At 38.0% G+C, this 24208-nt stretch overlaps 1 protein-coding gene across 1 annotated transcript in view; it reads left to right on the forward strand.

Moving 5' to 3' along the window:
• The window catches only part of PTDSS1 (phosphatidylserine synthase 1), a 48852-nt gene that overhangs the window by 2838 nt on the left and 21806 nt on the right, over window positions 1-24208 (forward strand). Inside the window, exons 2-4 of the mRNA XM_070748080.1 lie at window positions 3940-4031; window positions 12291-12335; window positions 22364-22488. Coding sequence (XP_070604181.1) covers window positions 3940-4031; window positions 12291-12335; window positions 22364-22488 — 262 coding nt within the window. The remainder of the gene's footprint in view (window positions 1-3939; window positions 4032-12290; window positions 12336-22363; window positions 22489-24208) is intronic.

Genomic DNA, 24208 nt, shown 5'->3' on the forward strand with positions numbered 1-24208 from the left:
TGCAAGTATATACAGTAGTCCCTCGCTATACCGCACTTCACCTACTGCGGCTTCACTTCATTGCGGGTTTCTGAGGAAGTCGATCGGCAGATTTAAACAGCCCGCCAAACTCGATCGGCAGGTTTTTTTAAAAAAAATAAAAAAATCTAAAATTGTGAATACTGTATTTAAATAATCTAAAATAAATACTGTGTGGGAAGGGTTTATAAACACTTAAAACAATGAAAACTTACCAAACAATTACAATATAAATACTTAAATAAGTACTATCAGTCGATAAATTCCCCATCGCGGATTTCACCTATCGTGGCCAAGTCTGGAACGTAACACCAGCGATAGGTGAGGGACTACTGTAAATAGGTACATTTATGGTGGGAAGGTAACAGTGTTCCATGTGCCTTCAGCTGTATAGTTATGCTGGCCACATGATTGGACAACATTGGCTCCCTCAACTCATGGAGATGAGCAACTTCTAGAGTTGAACATGACTGACAGGGGAAACCTTTGTCTTAAAAAAATATAACTTATGAATATTGTCATTGCCCTTATAATTTTACAAATTCTTATGCAAAATACATTCCATACTAGCATGAATTGTATTTAATTGATAATTTACACGATTATGCATGTGTTTACAGATGTGCAAGTATCATAAATTGTTAGTCTTGCAGAGATTTTCACTGATGCATTTTGTTGCACATATCCATAAATTCACATCATCTAGGCATACAAATCTAATAAATTATTATTATTATTATTATTATTTATTAATTATTAATCTCTTTAGTGTATCATTGTTGTAGTGAAGTGACTGTAAGTGATAAAGTTTTTTGGCGAATTGGAAAAAACTAAATCCACACAGTGGTCTGCTTTATTTCTATAGAAAATAGAAATGCTAACTATACAAAATAGAACAGTTAAACAATAATGCAAACTATCGAAAAATAATTAGCGGAAGATACAAAGTCAAATTCCATGTGCTGAGGTGCTGATTCTAACAATAGTGTGATCAATCCAATATGTAAGAAAGAGTTACTTTTAAATGCACAGAATTGTACATACGAAGGCTCTTATGTCTACAGAAATATTGCCTAGTTTACAGGAGCTGGAGTTTTGGATTTTTCTGCCATTGGCTTTAAGGAATATAAGTTCCATTTGCCTCAACCATAATGCACCAACTCAAGGACGCTCTACTCTTAATTCTAGCTTTGTGTATCATAATTATTTCATTGGGTTTTCCTCATTTAAATATTGTTGCTTGCTCTTACACATAATCTGGCATAGAATTACTTAAATTAATTATTTTAGCTTTCATTCATGTCTCCTAGCACAATGATTCAAGGTACCAGAATGCAGTCATTACATCATTGATAATTACAGTGCAAATCTTTCATACCTTTGAACTGAGGCAGAGAGAAAAAGCATCCTTTTATCTACAATGAAATTGTTAAAAAAGCTAATCCATCCTTTGTCACAGACATCTACATTAAACCTAACTTTTTATTTAGGAGAAAGCTTCAGTTTTAATTTGTCTGAAATAGGAGGGCAATATAAACAACTTTTTTTTAAACAAGGTTAGCGGATTATAGTGTTCATAATAATAATAATAATAATAATAATAATAATAATAATAATAATAATAATAATAATTTATTAGATTTGTATGCCGCCCCTCTCCGAAGACTCTTAAGATGGTTCCCTGTTTTTAGATTGGATATTACAGTCAATATCTTTATTTTGGTCAGAAATTCTTTACTTCTCTACCTATTAATTGAGTAGAAAGTATGATTGTCCAAAGGTGCTTTTCAAAAGGCAACTGGACTTTGTTGGTTTGCCTTTTCTCTTGAACTTTTGTAGGAAAAGCAAAAGCGATTTAACGGGAATGAATTTAAATGTCTGAATAGAGCTTCCAAAGAAACAAGTTTGGGAAATATACCTGTATTAAACTATTCTCCAAGCTCAATCTAAGTTGTTCCCAAGTTCCAGTTTAATTCTTAAAAGAAGGGCAGTTGTTTTTTCAAAAATATCTGTAGGACAACTCAGAACTGGATGGCTGAAGAACTAAAAATATATTAAATATTATATTTAATAGGAAAGTGAACACAAGAACAAGGGGACACAATCTGAAGTTAGTTGGGGGAAAGATCAAAAGCAACATGAGAAAATGTTATTTTACTGAAAGAGTAGTAGATCCTTGGAACAAACTTCCAGCAGATGTGGTAGATAAATCCACAGTAACTGAATTTAAACATGCCTGTGATAAACATATATCCATCCTAAGATAAAATACAGAAAATAGTATAAGGGCAGACTAGATCAGTGATGGGCAACCTTTTGAGCTTGGTGTGTCAAAATTCGCCGAAAAACTGAGCATAACTCGGGTGGTGTGTCACCTTGAGAAAAAAACATAATTTTGTGATATTTATAGTTTAAATAACAAATATGCATAATTATTTAACTTACCTACTTAGTGACTTCTTTGTTAATCTGTCAGTTGGTTTCTTTTGTTGGTCTTGCTGTTATTTAACTTGTGTGGGGTGCCATGAACTAAGATAAGTGAGGGGGAGGGGGAATTCTTCTAGTGATGGCGAACCTGTGGCAGTCCAGCTGGATTGCCACAGGTTCACCATCACTGATTTAGTGACTTTTTTGTTGCTGAATTTCATTGGCTAAATCTTCAATTGAAGGTTGGTATTTTGTACATAGGTAGATAAACAAACAAATAAATAAATATAAATATAAATAAATAATAAATCCCTTCTTTTTTATTAAAAGAAATTAATAATAAAACAAAACCAAACTCTATTACTATTAAAACTAAAATAACCAGCAAAACCAAAAACATAACTATTAATAAAAACAGGTGAGGGGTGGGTTTTTTTCTCTCTGTTATTATTTAAGTGATTTTACCATATGCTTTAAATCAAGAGTCACTTCTCTCTCTCTTTCTCTCTCTTTCCTGTCATTCTCTGCCTCAATCATTTTCTCATTTCTCTTTTTTTTCTCCCCTTTATTCTATCATTTCTCTCTCTCTCTCTTCCTATCTTCTCTCTCACTCTTTCTCTATCTCTCCCTTCCTTTCTTTCCTTCTCTCTTCCTTCCACTTTTTTCTCTTTCTCTCTCTCTCCCTTCCTTTCTTTCTCTTCCTTCCACTTTTTTCTCTTTCTCTCTCTCTTTTCCTTCCTTCCCCTCTTCCCCTCCCTCTCTCTCTCCCTCTCTCCCTTTATAACACCGTTCTGGAAGGTGAGCAGGGAGCAGAGGGGCGAGGGCGAGGGGTGCAGACCCTGAAATAGGCCTGCAACCCCTCCCCTCGCTCCCAGCGGCCCGTGCGAGCCCACCACCGTTCGTGGTGGGCTCCGACGCTTGGCGCCGTGCCAATCAGTTGGGAGGCGGCGCCACCCCCCCAGCTGAAACTGACGTCCGGCCGGGGCGATTCTTCCCCCAGCCGGACAGGCATGCTTGTGCTGCCAAAGGCAGCGTGTGGGCGAGCCTGCGCTCTGCACAGGCGCGCCCAGCTGGGAGGCAGTGTTCTCGCCCCTCCCAGCGATCGCAAATATCGGCCGGGCGAAAATCGCCCGGCCTCTTAATTAAGGGGAGAGGAAAAATAATAATAATAATTGCGGTTGCAATTGCACTCCCTAAAGCTCCCTGTTTCTCCGGCGGCCGCGTGTCACCGAAAATGGCTACGCGTGTCAGTGCTGACACGCGTGTCATAGGTTCGCCATCACTGGACTAGATGGACCATGAGGTCTTTTTCTGCCGTCAGACTTCTATGTTTCTATGTTTCTATGTTTCTATGTACCGGTATATATTGATTGTATGAATTAGCTTTTGTTTCTTATACAAAAAGGCAAAACAAGATACCGGGCTTGAAAATACAGTAATTTAAATGAACAATGTTTTCATTGTATGTTTTACTTTATCTTTTTTTTTCTAAAGAGATGATTCAACCCCTGAAGATAACATTTGGAAAGGCATCCTCTGTGTGATATTTTTCTTTCTAATCATCAGTGTTCTAGCTTTTCCCAATGGTAAGTACTATCACTGTATGTGACTTTCATGAATATTGATTTAATGTTTTTTAATATTTTATTTTCCTTTTTTATTATACAGTAATTTAATTGATCAATTAGTATTTCTGTATCTCCCAATGAAAATGCTTTTGTTTAAAGCTGTTTTCTTCTTGGGAGGTTTAATATTTTTTGGCTTTTGCTTATTATCACTAAATAAAAACCCTGTTCATGTGTTCACCCGAATGAATTGTGCTAAAACACAGGATGGAGGCATGCATACCAATTGCCTTCCACCCTGAGTGGAAGGACAGTTTGTCCACATATGCTTGAATGCCCAGATGACTTTATGTGATTGGAGACTTGAACCTAATTGTAGCCCTTACATTTTGGGGACAGTGCCTGAAGAATAATTTAGCATATTTTGAGAGTGTTTTGTGGTCAGGAACTCAGATTTGGAAGGAACATACAATCAATAAATCAGCAAGTCTTGCTCCATTTGCTGTTCAATGTTTTAAAATTCCAGTCCTTCTTTGACTCACAATCTAATTGTATTTAGTATAGGAATGGGTAGATTTTCAGCCATTATGGTGGGTGATTATTGGTCTTTATTAAAAAAAACAAAACCCAAAACAGTTTATATTGTTTTTTTCTGACTAAAAACTATAGCTGTTTGTTCTTGGGAAGGGACTGAATTCCAGATGATGTTTCCTATGGAAAATGTGGTTGCTATTAAGTGCCCTTGTTCCAATTCCTCTAAAATTGGCTGGGATCCCTTGCTATGATGGTTGGTACTTTGGTAATTAAGTTGCAGCATAAGCACTTTGCAATACTTCCTCAGGATAGAGCTGTGGTTTATAGAAGCATTAGCTGTTGTTCAAATTATTGGTCATTAAATCATGTCTGGATGGAATTGCACGCTATCTCTTTGTACAGGAGACCTCTGAAGTATATGTTGCAAAACCAGATGCCTGATCATGGCAGACATAAATCAAACAAAAGGCAAGATTATAAAATTAAGTAGATGTGTTCTTTCAGCAGTTCAGGGTATTTGTAGGTCAGGAACTCTTTCAAAATTTAAATTAATTATTTTGAGCCACACAATCTAGATTTATGTCTGATCTTGGTGGTATGTCCAAAAGATATTGATTTCAGTTCTGCAGCCAAGAGGAATTGTTTTCCATATAAATTTGGCCTATGTGCCTGCTATTTGATAGTCCAGTGGATATCTTATGTCCAGTTTATTGAGAGTTTACCTGGTCCATTTGACTCTCCTGCCCTTCAGTCAATAGCACCAATCTCTTGGTTCTTTTCCTATTACTGGGACAAAGAAAATTAAGAAAAAATAAAAATGGCTTGAAAATAAACCCAAGGGAACAAGTAATAATGAAATTAGCTTGGCATGAAATTGCTGTTTCCTTTACTACGCAATCCTATGGTTTTCTCACAGTTTAGCCCCAATGTGTCTAAGAGGTTTGTTTGTTCATTAAGTAAATTATGTTCAGGATTTCAATCTTCAACTAGTATATAATGCTATGATCACATCAAAAGGTTTTCTGGTTCCTGCTGAGAGACACAGCTGAGTAATTTGCAAAGAACTGCCCTCATTGTTTTTGTTTTGTAATGGCTTGTTCCTTTCCCTTAGTTCTTAGCAGGTTCCAATCTGCTTAGAAAGTGCAGTTTTAGAGCTTGGGCAGTGCTCTAACTTTGTAACTAACATCAGGAAAACTCAGAATCACATCCACCCTTGTTATAAAAGCTCACTGGGTGACTCTGGGCCAATTTCACTCAGCCCAACCTTTGTATGATTACTGTGGGAAAAAAAAGGAGTGATTGCGATGCATATTGTTTGGTATTCTTAAAGGTATGGCAAAATGTAAATCATATTTATGTGTAAGTATTGGAATCCAAAGGATTCACAAACTGATAAGAACCACTGTAGTATGTATACAAGTTTTGGATTCGTATACTGTAGTATACAGTGTTCCCTCGATTTTCGCGGGTTCGAACTTTGCGAATAGCCTATACCACGGTTTTTCAAAAGATATTAATTAAAAAATACTTTGCGTTTTTTTTCCTATACCATGGTTTTTCCCGCCTGATGATGTCATACATCATCGCCAAGCTAATAATTTTTGCAAATAAATAACAAATAATAATAATTGTTAATAAATAATTATGTTTATAAATATCAAGATCACTAAGTGTCTTATTCAATGGTGAGTACCAGTAATAATGGTGAGTAAATGGTTGTTAAGGGAATGGGAAATGGTAATTTAGGGGTTTAAAGTGTTAAGGGAAGGCTTGTGATACTGTCCATAGCCAAAAATTGTGTATTTACTTCCGCATCTCTACTTCGCGGAAATTCAACTTTCGCGGGCGGTCTCAGAACACATCCCCCGCGAAAATCAAGGGAACACTGTATAGTAGAAGTAACCTATCTTTATAGAAAGAAAGGGAATGTTTGGAGTAGGAGTAGAGAATCTATGTCCTACAGATATCACAGAAATCTTATTTCTGACATTCCTTAGCTTTAATCATGCTGACTAAATGTACAGTATAAGGGATAGTTGTGTTTTAAAGAAGTTCCCTAGGACAAAATGAGTAGACTGGTCAAGCTATTGCTTTGATACAACAAGGTCAAAAGCTGACCATTGTTTTAAAAAAACTACTTCGACAAGCATGTGAGTGAATGACTGTGGCAAAAGTAAAATAAGGCACAGCCTTTTTGAGCCTAGCATTCTCCAAATGGGTTGGGATTGCACTTCTCAACAATTTTATCTAAGTAGAGTTCCAAACATATATGGAATGTAACAGGTTATAAAAAGGTTAATGTGCCATTTGTAGAGACAAGTATAAGACTGATAAATGACCATATCGCTTTAGCAATGGAAATCTTGGCTAGGGCTTTATATATACAGTGGTACTTCTACTTAAGAACTTAATTTGTTCCGTGACCAGGTTCTTAAGTAGGAAAGTTCTTAAGTAGAAGCAATTTTTCCCATAGGGATCAATGGAAAAGCAAATAATGCGTGCAAACCTATTAGGAAAGAAATAAAAGCTCGGAATTTGGGTGGGAGGAGGAGGAAGAAGAGGAGGAGGACAGTCGGTGCCGAAGGAAGAAGGTGGGATGAGGGGAATCAAAAAAATCCAAAACTTTAAGGCTTAAAAAAAAAAAAGAGGGACTCTGAGGCGGTGAGGGGGAGCACGTGCCTCCCTCTGTTCGCTCTGGGCTGCCAAAACCTCCTTAAGCGCCACCGAAAGGCTCCTCTGGCAGCCCAGAAAAGCTTGAGATGGCCGAGATTGAAGCGGGAATGGCAGGAAACTGGCTGGGCCTTTCCTGGGAAATGTTTCCGGGCTCGGGTTCTTAAGTAGAAAATGATTCTTAAGAAGAGGCAAAAAAATCTTGAAAACCCGGTTCTTATCTAGAAAAGTTCTTAAGTAGAGGCATTCTTAAGTAGAGGTACCACAGTATATAGATTCGTAAATGTATTTTTCTATGAAAAATACCGAGATGTATACAGTAGTAGATATATATGTTGGTGCTCGCATATATATGCAGGAATCTTTTAGTGCACATCTTACCTCAATCAATGCGTATGAACCTCAATGTAGTTATGGATGCTTCAGGGATAGATTGCTACCAGTGCGCTCGGCGATTGCACACTGGTAGCGGCCGCCAGATTGTGCAATTTGCATGCAACTGCTCCAGTGCCAGTCCTATGGGTGCCGCCATCTTTTTTCTTTAATTTTTTGGAGTTTTTGCTTCTTGCATATGCGTAGAAACAAAATCACCAAAACCTCACATGCGTGCATGACCCCTCACAAGATTTCAGTGCGTTTTTGCTTCCTGTGCATACGTGGAAGCAAACTCACACTGTGGACGTGTGCGCATATGTAGGACAACCCAAGCTTCACGCGCAGCGCACCGGTAGCAGCCAGTAATACAATCCGCCCCAGGATGCTTCATTAATAAGATTGTTTTTATGGTTTAGCCTGATCAACCATTAAATGTATTACTATAGCTATCTCGTCTGCATTATTATTATTATTATTATTATCATCATCATCATCATTATTATTATTAATATTATTATTTATTAAATGTGTATGCCGCCCCTCTCCATAGACATTCCAATCTTCTCCAATAAATATTCACTTCTTTGCAGATTATTGCCTCATTTGTGGAAGAGAAGGAGATCTTTACTTATTAATGATTATTCTGAAGATCCAAAAGTCTTGGATTTCGTTACCATAATAATTCTGAGAGGTCTTTGACATATTTTAAGAACATGCTAGCAACCATAGATTTTTTTAAAATGACTTTGGTGAGAATCTTACAGGCTATTAAAGTTTGCCCTAGTTTCAAACTAAGGGCTTGTCCAGGCAGCTTCTTTAATATGCTTTAATAATAATTTCCTCCCATCCTTGAGTCATAACGAAGGAGTATCGCCATAAATTGTGTTGCCGCCACTGTCTTTATTAATTCTCAGGAATAGGCTGTGCCCATAAAATTTTAGTGCATGACACTGAAAGCAATTGGTGATAAGTGGTCTATTCCCCGTGTCACCTTTTTGCAGAATCCCCCGCCAAGTTCTATCTATGAAACGCAGTGAGCTGATTCTGGGAAACTACCCATTTGTTTACTTTCTTCCTGTTGGAATATCAAAATCCCAGTCTTCTGGAAGATAATGAAAGTTTGAGTAATAGAGTTACCAGAGATGAAGATCAAGGTCAAATATTAAGTCATTCAAAATCAGCATGGGTTTCTGCCAGGAGTGAATAGAAACCTCTTCAAGGGAAGTGCACCACATTAAAGTATAATGCAGGCATACCAATTTCTCACCCCATAATTGGAACCATCTATGTATTTGTCCAGATCAGTGATGGTGAACCTTTTTTTCCTCGGGTGCCAAAAGAGCATGTGTGCACACTATCGCACATATGCAAGTGCCCACACCCATAATTCAATGCCTGGGGAGGGGTGAAAACAGCTTCTCTCACCCCCCCCCGGAGGCCCAACCACTGGTGGGCCCAACTTATTGATTGATTGATTGATTGATTGATTGATTGATTGATTCATTGATTCATTCATTCATTCATTCATTCGATTTTTATGCCTCCCTTCTCCTTAGACTCAGGGCGGCTTACAACATGTTAGCAATAGCACTTTTTAACAGAGCTAGGCTATTGCCCCCACAATCCGGGTCCTCATTTTACCCACCTCGGAAGGATGGAAGGCTGAGTCAACCTTGAGCCGGTGATGAGATTTGAACCGCTGACCTTCAGATCTACAGTCAGCTTCAGTGGCTTGCAGTACAGCACTCTACCTGCTGCGCCACCCCGGCTCACAGCTTCCCTCTCCCCCGCGGAGGCCCAACCACTGGTGGGCCCAGTAGGTTTCCCAACTTCTGATGGGTCCACTAGGCTCATGTTTTGTCTTCCCCAGGTTACAAAGGCTTCCCCCATCTTCCTGGAGGCTCTCTGGAAGCAAAAAACACCCTCCCAGAGCCTCTGTGTGAGCCAAAAATCAGCTGGCAGGCACACACATGTATGTTGAAGCTGAGCTAGGGCAATAACTAGCTTGCCAGCATATATACCTCCGTGTGCCACCTGTGGCACCTGTGCCATAGGTTCGCCATCACTGGTCTAGATGTTTGAAAATCCAGAAAGATTTCGAGCCCGGACCTGACCTTCCTAACTTTAGATTTGAGGGTTGCTCCTTATAAAACTGTTCCTGATTATCTTGGCTGCTATTTCTCCATCCCTATGCTTGATATATTTGCTCTTGTCCCTTTGTCAAAAGAAGAAAAAAAAAGGGAGGTGAGAAATGACCGCTGATTGGAAACTCTAAATGTGGGATTTTACTGCCCAACATTTGTGTAACCAAGACAAAACGGCAATAGGAATACAGTGACCAGAAATTGAGTAAGAAAGGAAAGCAGTGAACCCACAGCAATTGTTTGGCCAAATGTAAGTGAACAGATTATTGTTCGTGGGTCTATCACCTGTAGATTCCTCTCCTGGGCATCTTAGATTGTTGCCATGGAATCTTGGAGACAATTAGAGATTTTTCTAGGTATCTCCATTATTTGTTTGTTTGTTATATTTATATGCTGCCCATTCCATTATTTAATATGCATTATCAAGAGTCACATTTGGTGAGATGGTCAGCTTAATGATTGTCATAACTGTTGTACCACATGATTCTTGACAAATGTATCTTTTTCTTTTATGTACGCTGAGAGCATCTGCACCAAGACACATTCCTTGTGTGTCCAGTCACACTTGGCCAATAAAATTCTATTTTATTCTATTCTATTTTATTCTATTCTATTCTATTCTATAGACCCGCCCGAGTCTACGGAGAGGGGCGGCATACAAATCCAATAAAATCAAAATCAAATTATATTATATTATATTATATTACAGTGTTCCCTCGATTTTCGCGGGTTCGAACTTCGCGAATAGCTAATACCACGGTTTTTCAAAAAATATTAATTAAAAAATACTTCGCTGGTTTTTTCCTATACCACGGTTTTTCCCACCCAATGATGTCATATGTCATCGCCAAACTAATAATTTTTGCAAATAAATAACAAAAAAAATAATTATTGTTAATAAATAGTTATGTTTATAAATATCAGGATCACTAAGTGGTCAATGGTGAGTACCAGTAATCATGGTGAGTAAATGATTGTTAAGGGAATGGGAAATGGTAATTTAGGGGTTTAAAGCGTTAAGGGAAGGCTTGTGATACTGTCCATAGCCAAAAATGGTGTACAGTGAACCCTCGAGTTTCGCGTCCTCAAGGATCGCAAAAGGGCTATTTCGCTAGTTTTCAACCCGGAAGTAAACTCCACCATCTGCGCATGCGTGCCCTTCCACGCATGCGTAGATGGTGGAGTTTCCCCGCCGGGCAGAGGCTTCCCTGGGTCTTCCCCCTCTTGCCCCGGTAAGACCCCAGCGGCGGTGGGCTGGAGCGCGAGCTTGGGGCAGCCTAGCTCCGCTTCCCAGCTGGGAAGCGGAGCCGGCAACAGCGTGGGCGGGCGGGCGGCGCGCGCGAGCTTGGGGCAGCCTAGCTTCGCTTCCCAGCTGGGAAGCGGAGCCGGCAACGCGCGCGCGCTTGGGGAAACCCCAGATCCGCTCCCCAGCTGGGGAGCAGCCCCAGCAACGCGCGCGCGCTTGGGGCAGCCTAGCTTCGCTTCCCAGCTGGGAAGCGGAGCCGGCAACGCGCGCGCGCTTGGGGAAACCCCAGATCCGCTCCCCAGCTGGGGAGCAGCCCCAGCAACGCGCGCGCGCTTGGGGCAGCCTAGCTTCGCTTCCCAGCTGGGAAGCAGAGCCGGCAACGCGCGCGCGCTTGGGGAAACCCCAGATCCGCTCCCCAGCTGGGGAGCAGCCCTAGCAACGCGCGCGAGCTTGGGGCAGCCTAGCTTCGCTTCCCAGCTGGGAAGCGGAGCCGGCAACGCGCGCGCACTTGGGGAAACCCCAGATCCGCTCCCCAGCTGGGAAGCGGCCCCAGCAACTCGCGCGCGCTTGGGGAAACCCCAGATCCGCTCCCCAGCTGGGAAGCGGCCCCAGCAACTCGCGCGCGCTTGGGGAAACCCCAGATCCGCTCCCCAGCTGGGGAGCGGCCCCAGCAACGCGCTGCGGCGGTGGAAGTAAAAACACCATCTGCACATGCGCAGATGGTGTTTTTACTTCCGCACCTCTACTTCGTGAAAAATCGATCATCGCTTGGGGTCCTGGAACGGAACCCTCGCGATGATCGAGGGTTCACTGTACTGTATTTACTTCCGCATCTCTACTTCGCGGAAATTCGACTTTCGCGGGCGGTCTTGGAACGCATCCCCCGCGGAAATCAAGGGAACACTGTATATTATATTATATTATATTATATTATATTATATTATATTATATTATATTATATTATATTATATTATATTATATTATATTATATTATATTATATTATATTATATTATATTATATTATATTATATTATATTATATTATATTATATTATATTATATTATATTATATTATATTATATTATATTATATTATATTATATTATATTATATTTAAATATGATCAATAACCTTAGGGTACCTCAGCAATGAGCTGAAAATGAGATTGAAGTGATATCATGTGCGTACATCACTGCAAAATGATTAGTTGCACCAAGACAATCAAGCTGTGATGTTAAGCCTTAATGTTAGATGCATTATTTCAATGCTTAACCATCAGATCATTTTCAGTAACCACATTTTTCTTTTTATAGGCCCTTTTACCCGTCCACACCCTGCAATATGGCGCATGGTATTTGGTAAGTCATTTTCAAGGTATAATTTTCAATTGTTACAGATCTCTGAGTATCTTCTTTCAACAATCCATTTTGTGGTAGAATATATTTTATCCTCCATATTACTGCAGAGGTATGTTATAATATTTTATAATGTATGTTATAATACTTTATTTAGTTCTCTGTGTTACGATAGAGGTATGTTATAATCTCAAGATATCGTGAGAAACTTTTTCTTGTGTGTCCAATCACACTTGGCCAATAAAAATTCTATTCTATTCTATTCTATTCTATTCTTTTTAAAATTTTAATGTTCTGAAGAAAAGAAGTCACCAATGTGTGAGTTTGGTGGCTATATAAATTAGTTTAATAAATAAATAAAACCAATTAGAATTTTTGGAATAAGCTTTAGAATAATTCATCATATAATACAATTTGCAGGCTCAAACTGTAATGGTACTTACTGTATTTTTTTGAGTATAAGACGCACCGGAATAAAAGATGCACCTTAGTTTTGGGGGATGAAAACAAGGAGGAAAAATTCTGCCTCTGTCTCCCTGCAATTTGTCTCACAGCACACAATACAGATTATATACATTGTTTGCTGTGTATTTCTGTGCCTGTGTGCCTGACCCACAGAAATAGCAAAGAATTGGAGAAATGTACATTATGCAAGTATATTAATGCCAGAAAGTTTTTCTTAAATGTAGTGCGAGTATGTAGTAACTCCTCCCAATTATTTAAATAGATCTACTCCAAACAGGACTAGGTCAGAGTCTAACTCAGCTGCCTTATTTTAATACTTCAACAGGACACTGTTACATTTCAGACTGTACGTGTACAGGTGCGGCTAAAATTGATGTGGCTTTCTTGAAGTAAACATTATTTTCTGCTATTTAAAAGAAAATATAATAGCACTGGGCCTCTTAGGATCAAGCATTTATTTTAAAGAATTTAAATTTAAAGAATCCTATTTAAATAATCTTAAATAATCTTCTTCATTTTGTTAAGTTGTCTAGACCAGTGTTTCCCAAGCTTGGCAACTTGAAGATATCTGGGAGTTGAAGTCCAAATATCTACAAGTTGCCAAGCTTGGGAAACACTGGTCTAGACAATAATAAAGCAGTCTTTAAAAAATAAGTCTAATAATTTGAACATTCTATCGGCATATATAGTTATTCAATTCAATTTATTAGATTTGTATGCCGCCCCTCTCCAAAGACTCCTTGCAGCAAACAACAAACAGCCAGTTTCAGCACAGCCTGATTAGCACAAGAAAATTAAAATGTGCCTCTGCCTCTACCTCCCAGGAATTTGCCTCCTTGCCGTTTTACTTTCACTTTCAGTTTTAGCACAAGCAGCTAATAGTTTCAGGCTGCAGGGATTACCATAACCTATTGCAGCCTGAGTCAGCTGATGGTCAGGAGGCGATAATCAGTTGCTTGTGCTAATCAGGCTTTGCATTGTTTGCTGCAAGGAGGCAAATTGCTGAGAGGCAGAAGCCAAAGTGTAGAGGTGGCTGGGCAGGGCTACATTCAGTGTATAAGACACAAGTTTTCACCCTCTTTTAAGAAGGAAAAAGGTGCCTCTTATACTCCAAAAAATACTGTACACATTAATTTCTATTGAATATTTTTACAGATTACAATAATAATTTACTTGTATAGTACAGTAGTCCCTCACCTATCGCTGGTGTTACGTTCCAGACCTGGCCGCGATAGGTGAAATCCGCGATGGGGAATTTATCGACTGATAGTACTTATTTAAGTATTTATATTGTAATTGTTTGGTAAGTTTTCATTGTTTTAAGTGTTTATAAACCCTTCCCACACAGTATTTATTTTAGATACAGTATTTAAATACAGTATTTACAATTTTAGATATATTTTTTTTGAAAAACCTGCCGATCAAGTTCGGCGGGCTGTTTAAATCTGCCGATCGACTTCCTCAGAAACCCGCGTTGAAGTGAAGCCGCAGTAGGTGAAGCGCGGTATAGCGAGGGACTACTGTACTTGGTTCTTCCAAAAGTTCACTGAATGGCATGCAATATTATCATTGAAACATAACATAATTTCTTAAACTCTTAAGTGTAAAAAATGTTTAAAAGTGGTTCATAATATAGCCAATGTTTAAAATAAAAACTCAGCTCCAAGAGTAGCAAGGGTTAAAAAAAATGGAGATAAATTTATACATTGATGGGTTTTTTTAAATTATAATTGATCTTTTTAAATTTAAGATCCTTCTTAAACATTATTCGCTTTTAGGTCTTTCAATTTTGTCAAATTCAAATTCAGAAGGAGTCACAAAGTTTTAAGCATCGCCGTACGTGAGTGTGTTGGATTTCTTAAAAAGGAACATTGAGCATGAAATAATAAGAGAGTGGACATGATACCGGATTAGTGTTGGATAGAGAGATGGCAGAGGAAGGCTTTTATTGCCACTTCAGTGAGAATTTTGCAATGGACATTGGAAAATAGGACTTGACCTGTTGAGTGTCAAGTTCCTTTTGAAAGAACATAATCTTCAGGCAAATGAAACAACTATAGCTGGATTATAGCTGTTGACTTCTTTCTTTGCAAATGTTTGCCTTTCTATTCCTATCTGATTCTTCTCACCTCGTCCAGTTTCTCCTTGGCGATTAGTTGGGTAGCAACCTAGCAGAATTGTGGTATAATTGAAGACTATGAGTAAGCTATACAAATAATCAGAGTAGAAACATAGAAACAGAAGTCTGACGGCAGAAAAAGACCTCATGGTCCATCTAGTCTGCCCTTATACTATTTTCTGTATTTTATCTTAGGATGGATATATGTTTATCCCAGGCATGTTTAAATTCAGTTACTGTGGATTTATCTACCACGTCTGCTGGAAGTTTCTTCCAAGGATCTACTACTCTTTCAGTAAAATAATATTTTAACCCTTAACTACCCTCTCTAGCTTACTAAAAGTGGATTGAGAGGAGAGTGAACTGGATAAACTGTCGAAAAACTTCACCAGAAGGAGTTAAAAGTTGAAGTAAACAACTCTTTTTGACGCGGTTGGGTGAAGAAGTAAGAACAAAGCGAAGATGGCGTCTGCTGTGGAGCTGGAGGAGAAGATGGACCCGCTGCTTAAAGGTTTTGCTGACATGGGCAAATTGCTCCAAGAGATGAAAAAAGATTTATCGGCACTGGGAACCGGAATGGCGGAACTGAAACAACAAACAAAAACTCAAGATCAAAGGATTGGAAAACTGGAAGCGGGGAAATCTCGCCAGGAAATTCGTATCATTAATCTTGAAGATAGACAGCGTCGTGCTAACATACGCTTGAGAGGCTTCCCCAAAGATTTTGGGGGGGGGCAAACAACTTATTCAAGAAATCCACCAGTGGTTCTTTGAGAACAAAGTTACATGTGAGTTGCAAGAATTTGAAAGAGCGCATTGGGCTTTTGGTCCTCGCAGGGGTGATTCAAAAGACATTGTTATCAGATTTCTTTCAGAAAGAAGAGCTACAGAGATTTTTAAAGAACTCAAACAGATTTTAAACTTACGCTACAAAGCCTTTCCAATACGTGTTTTAAAAGATTTATCTGCCGAGACTCTCAAGATGAGGAACCAGATGAGAGAGATTTCTTCTCAGCTGTATGAAAATGGGATAAAATTTTCTTGGAGATATCCTGCCACCATTATTGTGTTTAAAGATACTAAATTTTTCCAGGCAAAGTCATTAGAAGAAGGAAGGAAGATGCTTTTACAATTGGGATTAAATCCAGAGGAAGCAATGCAGATCCAGGCACCGATCGACCAGCCTGACGCAGCAGAACATTTTCGCGAGCCAGAACAAACCAAGGAGGAGAAGATTGCCGAACTTCAAAGAGAATTGGCCTCACTGCAATCGGAGAAGCGTGATCAGCCTCGTGTGACCAGACAGAAGAAAAAATAATAAACTGAACTGAGTTGTCGTGCTAATATGGTATTAAGTTTTTCAACTAATTAACTTCTTTTTTTCCATACTTTTGTACTTCTTGTTGGGGGTTCACGTTAGTTAAGAAAGGGAAAGGAGGGAAGGAGGGGGGAATCTTTTATTGTTTTGTAAAATGGGGGAGAAGGGAGGGCTTTCAGAGGGAACGTAGATCTAAGAGTGCCTCTCAGTAACGGAAGATTTTTTTTCCGTTGCCTTCCCCTGTGGGAGGGTCAGGGGAGGGGCACAGGGTGGGGATTCTTTGGGAAAATAAACAATTCTCCGGTAGGCTCTGTTTTGTTGAAAGAGGAAATGCATTTAGTTTATGCAGATGGGTGATCTAAGCCTTCTATCTCTCAATGTAAATGGTCTTTCATCACAGAAGAAGCGATGTAGAATCATGAAGCTGGCTAAAGACTGTTATGCAGATATTTTATTCTTGTCGGAGACCCACAAGGGAAGGGAAAAAACAAACAAATTAGTAAAAAATATTGAATGGGAAAAAACTTATCATTCGAAAGGAACGAATAAATCCAGAGGGGTGGCTATAATGGTTCATAGAAGAGTGGATTTTCAGTTAAGCAATATTAAGAGAGACAAGGATGGTAGAATGTTATTTATTAAGGGGAAAATAAGAAATAATCTAGTAACTTTAGCGGTTATTTATGCCCCTAACGTAAATGCAAAACAATTTATAATAAATGTAAAACGGAAATTAGATAACTTTGCGGAAGGTATAGTGGTTTTAGCAGGTGATTTTAATTTGGAACTAACAACAGGGAAGGGGGATAAGAAAAAGTTACATTTAAATAAAATTAATATGATGGACCTCCATCAAAATGTGGTTAAAAGAGACACTTTCTATTCTGCTAGACATAATAAATTTAGCTGTATAGATTATATGTTAATTAATAAAACAGATAAGGTTAAGTTGAAGAAAGCGGAAGTGAAAGCCATATGGCTATCAGATCATGCTCCTATGTTAGTTGTGTTAGAAATAGGGATTTCTAACAAACAAAGAATTTGGAGGTATAACCCCATTGTCTCTGCAAATGAGGAGAGCAGAACTAAATTACAAAAGGAACTCAATGGATTTTTTAGTATTAATGCAACAGGCGAGGTTAAAGAAACAATAGTCTGGGATACACATAAAGCAGTGATGAGAGGTAATTGCATTAGTACGGAAGCTTTCCTTAGGAAATCCTGGAATGTTAAGAGGAATAATCTATTAAAAGAGATAGAATTAATCCAAGAAACTTTAAAAATTACAAGAAACAGAGAATGGAATTTATTACTATCATTTAAGAAAAAGCAATTGCAATTACTTGATGAGGAAAATTGGAATAAAATGAAGATGATTATGAAACATAGAATTAGTAGCTGGAATAAGAAATCCATGAAGCAAATGGTATATTATTTAAAAAAAAGAAAAGAGAAATCTGTTATCTCTGCTTTAAAAGATAAGGATGGTCTAATAAAACGTAATACTGTAGAAATGGAAAAAATAATGAGAGACTTTTATGGGGAATTATATAAAAAAGAGTATGTTGTTTCACAAACTTCAGAGGTTAAAAAGCAATTAAAGAAAGAGGACAGTCAAATGTTAAATGCAAAAATTACAAGTGAGGAGATATCTAGAGTTATTAAGGGATTGAAACCTGCTAAAGCTCCTGGTCCAGATGGTTTTACAGCTGAATATTATAAAGTGTATATGAACGAATTATTACCGTATATGGAGAAATTGTTCAATAATGTAATGGAAACTTTTGAAACTCCACAAACGTGGAAAATGTCAGAAATTATAACAGTCCCAAAACCAGATCGTGATTTAATGGATCCTAGTTCCTATCGCCCTATTAGCTTGTTAAATCAGGACTATAAAATATTTATGAAAATATTGGCAAATAGGGTGGAGAATATATTACCAAAAATAATTGGAGAAGATCAATATGGATTTGTGAAAGGAAGGAAAATCTTTGAACCAATAAGAAACGTGATTAATGTTCTACATCATGCTACCAGTACCAAAAGGAAATTAAGCATTTTAAAATTAGATGTTTATAAGGCCTTTGATAAAGTTAATCATGAATACCTATTTCAACTATGTAAAGATTTAAATATGGGAAATAAATTTTGTAAAGTTATAGAAACAATATATAAGGATAATGTAGCTCAAATTAGAGTAAATGGCAATAGAACAGAAATGATTAAAATTCAAAATGGAACTAAACAGGGATGCCCATTATCCCCAAAGCTATTTGCATTAGCAATTGAGACCTTAGCAAATAAAATTAGAAATGATAAGGAATGGAGAGGCTATCAAATAGGGGAACTTGAATTGAAATTAAACTTATTTGCAGATGATGCTATAGTAATGTCTCAAACCCCAATTGAAATGATGAAAAAAATAATGATATTACTTCAAGAATTTAAAGATCAATCTGGGCTCAAGGTTAATATAGAAAAGTCAGAGATAATATGCTTAAATACTGGCCCCAAAGAGCAAATTGAAATTCAAAAAATTTCAGGATTGAAACTAGGTTGTAAAAAAATGAAATATTTGGGAATTTGGTTATTTAAAAATCCATCCAAAATAACAATGGCCAATTATAACTTAATATGGAAAAAAATCCAGAAGCAGATCAAAAATTGGAAGGGAAAAAATTTAGGAAGAATGGCTAAGATAAGGGCCCTTAAGATGATGATAATACCAAAGATGATGTATTTGTTTCAAGTTTTACCGGGCAGCTTTCCTGAGGCAAAATTAAGAGAATGGGATAATAGACTAAACTTTTGGATTGAAGGAGAGAAAAAATCTAGAATAAGGAAGCATTGGCAGTATGCACAAGAAAAAGAAGGAGGTTGGGGAAGCCCATCTCTAGTAATATATAGAAATGCATTTCAAATTGAAAGGTTAATCGAGCTACAGCTATGGGGGGAAAAGAAATGGGTAGAATTAGAAAGAGAAATTAATAATATAAATAATAAAGAATTATTATTTAAAAATTGGAATAGAATTGAAATCAGTACCCTAAGTGATTCTTTTAAAGCATGTTTAGAAATATGGCTTAAATGGCAGAGGACAAGTGGAATAAAGTTATCCAAGCTATCAACGTTGCATGCACTGAATATAGGGGATGAGGCTAATTTAATTAGAATCATTAAAATATTAAATAGTAAAGGGGTAATGAGAATGGAACAGCTATATGAGAAAGATGGAAGAGTTAGTAGAACTAGATTGGAATGGCTGATCGGTAAACAGCAATGGTTGCAGATTAATGCAATATGTACATGTTTAAATAAAAGGGAGAATAAAGAAACCTTCTTACGAGAAGAAAATAACTTGGAAAAAATAATAAGGGTAAAGATAAATGAAAGTAAAGGACAAGCCAGTAACATATATAGAATGCTATTGCAGAGGCAAGAAGAGGTAGTTAAAAGTCTAACAAGATGTTGGCAGGATGACTTAAAAATAGACGAAAGAGAAATGGAAGAAATAATAGTAAATATATATAAGATTAAAAATACGAGAGTTAAAGAGATGAGAAGAAAAATCTTACATAAGTGGTATTATACACCTGCACAACTTGCACATTACCAGGGGAAAGAGAAAGGTAAATGCTGGCATGGATGCCAGAAAAAAGGAATTTTTATGCACATGATCTGGGAATGTATAGAAATACAGAAATTCTGGAAGCTAATCCAGAATGAAATTAATAAAATGTTAAATATTAATTGGATAATTACAAAAGAAACAGCAATCTTAATTAAATATAGGGAACTAGGAGAATCTAAAGAAATTAAAACTGTAGCATTGGAAAGTGCTCAAGCGGTGATAGTATTAGGATGGAAAGACTCTACAAAATGGACACTACAGAATTGGTATTGGTACATGGTGGATTACATACACTTTGAAATTATGGAAATAAGATTAAATAATTTTGATGAGAATAAACTAGAGAAGCTGATGGTGCGATGGAACAAGGTAAAAGATTATATGTTAAGTAGAATCTGTGATGTAAATACGAAAAATAAACTACAATCACTCTTTTAGTAAAAAAAAAGCGTTCAAGATAGAGCCAAGGATTAATAGATAGACAAATAATTCAAAAGTCTTTGAATCCTTCTATAGGGGTGGTGGGGGTGATGGGGGGTGTGTGTTGTTTGGTGATGGGCACATGCACTGTGCACTGTTATACGTTTGTTTTTTGTAAACTTATAAAATCAATTAAAAAAAATTTAAAAAAAAAAAAAGATTGTGTCCCCTTGTTCTTGTGTTCACTTTCCTATTAAAAACACTTCCCTCCTGGACCTTATTTAACCCTTTAATATATTTAAATGTTTCGATCATGTCCCCCCTTTTCCTTCTGTCCTCCAGACTATACAGATTGAGTTCATTAAGTCTTTCCTGATACGTTTTATACTTAAGACCTTCCACCATTCTTGTAGCCCGTCTTTGGACCCGTTCAATTTTGTCAATATCTTTTTGTAGGTGAGGTCTCCAGAACTGAACACAGTATTCCAAATGTGGTCTCACCAGCATTCTATATAGCGGGATCATAATCTCCCTCTTCCTGCTTGTTACATCTCTAGCTATGCAGCCAAGCATCCTACTTGCTTTCCCTACCGCCTGACTGCACTGTTCACCCATTTTGAGACTGTCAGAAATCACTACCCCTAAATCCTTTTCTTTTGAAGTATTTGCTAACACAGAACTGCCAATACAATACTCAGATTGAGTATTACTCATATTTCTTTTCCTTATACAACTTTTTATGGTTTTATCAATAGATTAAATACAGACAAAAATAAAAATAGGAGTAATGGTTAAATTGACTGTTCTAATCAAACAGAAGAATACATTTATGTTTTTTACTTGGATATCACTTCTGGATTTTATTTGTGATTAAAAAAATATGAAACTTTGACTTTGATTTTGCCGATTAGATAGAGCCGTTGTTATAGAAATGGCTAGTTATTTACTAATGTGTAAAACCAAAAAAGTTGAGGTTGTAATGCTGTTATCTTATACTGTGCTAAAAAGTCAGAAGTAATGCCTTTTCCTTTCTTACCTTGTATCTCATATTTTCTTTTCCCCTTTCTTTTTTCTTCTCTTAGTATTCATACTTCTGTATGTTTTGCTACGCTCCCTTTTCTTTCTTATTTTCTTTTCACATGGCATAGAGATTGAAAAGAAAATCTGTGACCTTGAGAGTTGGTATAAAAATACAGAATCTTAATTTATTTATTTTATTTATTTATTTATTTATTAGATTTGTATGCCCCCCCTCTCCGTAGACTCAGGACGGCTAACAAAAATAATAAAAACAGCATATAAAAAATCTAATATTTAAAATAACTAAAAAAAACCTTAGATTAGAATTGCCCCCACCCTCCTTGCCTTTCGTAAGCTGCTTAAAACCCACCTCTGTCGCCGGGCATGGGGGAACTAAGATACACTTTCCCCCTAGGCCTTCACAATTTTATGTATGGTATGTTTGTATGTATGATTGGTTTTTATTTAATGGGTTTTTAACTGTTTTTTAGTATTGGATTTTGTTGTACTGTTTTACTGCTGTTATTAGCCGCCCCGAGTCTGCGGAGAGGGGCGGCATACAAATCCAATTAATAATAATAATAATAATAATAATAATAATAATAATAATAATAATAATAATAATAAATTATTAAAAACCAAACGTGCACACATACAAACATACCATGTATAAAATGTATAGGCCTAGGAGGAAAGGATATCTCAGTTCCCCCATGCCTGACGACAGAGGTGGGTTTTAAGGAGCTTACGAAAGGCGAGGAGGGTGGGGGCAATTCTGATCTCTGGGGGGAGCTGGTTCCAGAGGGCCGGGGCCGCCACAGAGAAGGCTTTTCCCCTGGGTCCCGCCAATCGATATTGTTTTGTCAACGGGACCCGGAGAAGGCCAACTCTGTGGGACCTAACTGGTCGCTGGGATTCGTGCGGCAGAAGGCGGTCCCCAGAGATATTCTAAAAGACTTAAGACAGTAAAAAAATATTTTTTTCTCCTGATGAACTTTGATTGTGTATGCTTTCATATTACTTTTGCATTCACCACAAGTATTATTATCTTTTAGGTTTGAGCGTACTTTATTTCCTGTTTCTGGTATTCCTGCTCTTCCTTAACTTTGAACAAGTGAAATCGGTGATGTACTGGCTGGATCCCAACCTACGATATGCGACAAGAGAAGCAGACATTATGGTGTGTACACTGATAGTGTGTAATGAACATTTTGGTGTCTTGATCTTTGTAGTACCATGTGAGTTAGCAGCAGTAGACAGACATGACTCGGCAGTTTGAAGTTGCTGCCAAAAAAGGCAAATACAGTGATACCTCGTTTTACAAACGCCTCGTCATACAAACCTTTCGAGATACAAACCCGGGGTTTAAGATTTTTTTGCCTCTTCTTACAAACTATTTTCACCTTACAAACCCACCGCCGCCGCTGGGATGCCCTGCCTCTGGACTTCCGTTGCCAGCGAAGCACCCGTTTTTGCGCTGCTGGGATCCCCCTGAGGCTCCCCTCCAGGGGAAACCCCACCTCTGGACTTTCATGTTTTTGTGATGCTGCAGGGGGATCCCAGCAGGGGAATCCCAGCAGCGTAAAAACGGGCACTTCACTGGCAATGGAAGTCCGGAGGTGGGGTTTTCCAGCGAGGGGAGCCTCAGTGAAATCCCAGCAGTGCAAAAACGGGCGCTTCGACTGGCAAAAGGGGTGAATTTTGGGCTTGCACGCATTAATCGCTTTTCAATTGATTCCTATGGGAAACATTGTTTCATCTTACAAACTTTTCATCTTAAGAACCTTGTCCCGGAACCAATTAAGTTTGTAAGACAAGGTATCACTGTACTATTTCTGGATAATTAACAAGAACATGGAGTCCCAATTACAGGAAGTAATTATTCTATTCTACTCTGCCACGGTGAAACTCCATTGGCAGCATCACCATTCAAACCGGATGGTCACAAATTGCATCACATTCAGAGGAGGGCTAGGAACCAAGACTTATGAGGAATGGTTAGAGGTTTTGTGATTGTTTAGTTTACAAAAAAAAAAAAAACACCATTACTAAGGAATAGAAATCATAGCAGTCTTGAAATATCTGAAATGTTGCTGCACAGAAGTAGGAATTATTCTTAATTTCCCCAAAAGGCAGTCAGAACCCATGTATTAAAACTACAAAGAAACAAGATCAGGCTAGAATTAGGAGGAACATCTTGACTGCGTGAGCTGTCAGGCCACATCTAAAGTGGTGAAATCTCTTCAAATAGAAGTTGAACGATCATCTGCAAGACTGGATCCTGTACTCAGCAGGTCTTTGGATAGAAGACTTTCCAGTTCTTCCAACTCTATGATCCTAGAGTTGTATAAGCAGCAAAATATGCAGGAATCGTTTGAAAGGATTAGAAAAATAATTCAGAATCCTCATAACAGCTTATACATCACATATTGACTTTTGATCAATTGATTAAGAAAAAGTACTGGAAGGTTTAGACGCTCTAGACCAGAGGTGTTGAACTCAATTTCATTGAGGGCCTCATCATGGTTGTATTTGAGGGACAGGGGTGGGTGTGGGCTCAGGTGGGTGTGACATGGACTCATGTTGGGGGCCAAGTGCTAAAACAGGACTTTCCTGAGACCCTCCTTCACTCTCATTATAATATTCCTTCCTTCCTTCCTTCCCTCCTTCCTTCCCACCTTCCTTCCTTCCTTTCTACCTTCCTTCCTTCCTCCCTTCCTTTCCTCCCTCCCTCCCTCCCTCCTTCCCTCTCTCCCCTGCCCTTCTCCTTTTTTCTTCTTTCCCATTTTTCCTTCTTTTTTTTCCCTTCCTCTTTCCCTTTCCCCTTTCCTGCCCATTCTTGCATGCTCCAGGACAGCCACTAAGATGTCCCATTCCATAGGTCCCATTAAACAGCAATG

Source organism: Erythrolamprus reginae, chromosome 3, assembly GCF_031021105.1.
Source record: "Erythrolamprus reginae isolate rEryReg1 chromosome 3, rEryReg1.hap1, whole genome shotgun sequence".
Lineage (NCBI taxonomy): Eukaryota > Metazoa > Chordata > Lepidosauria > Squamata > Dipsadidae > Erythrolamprus > Erythrolamprus reginae.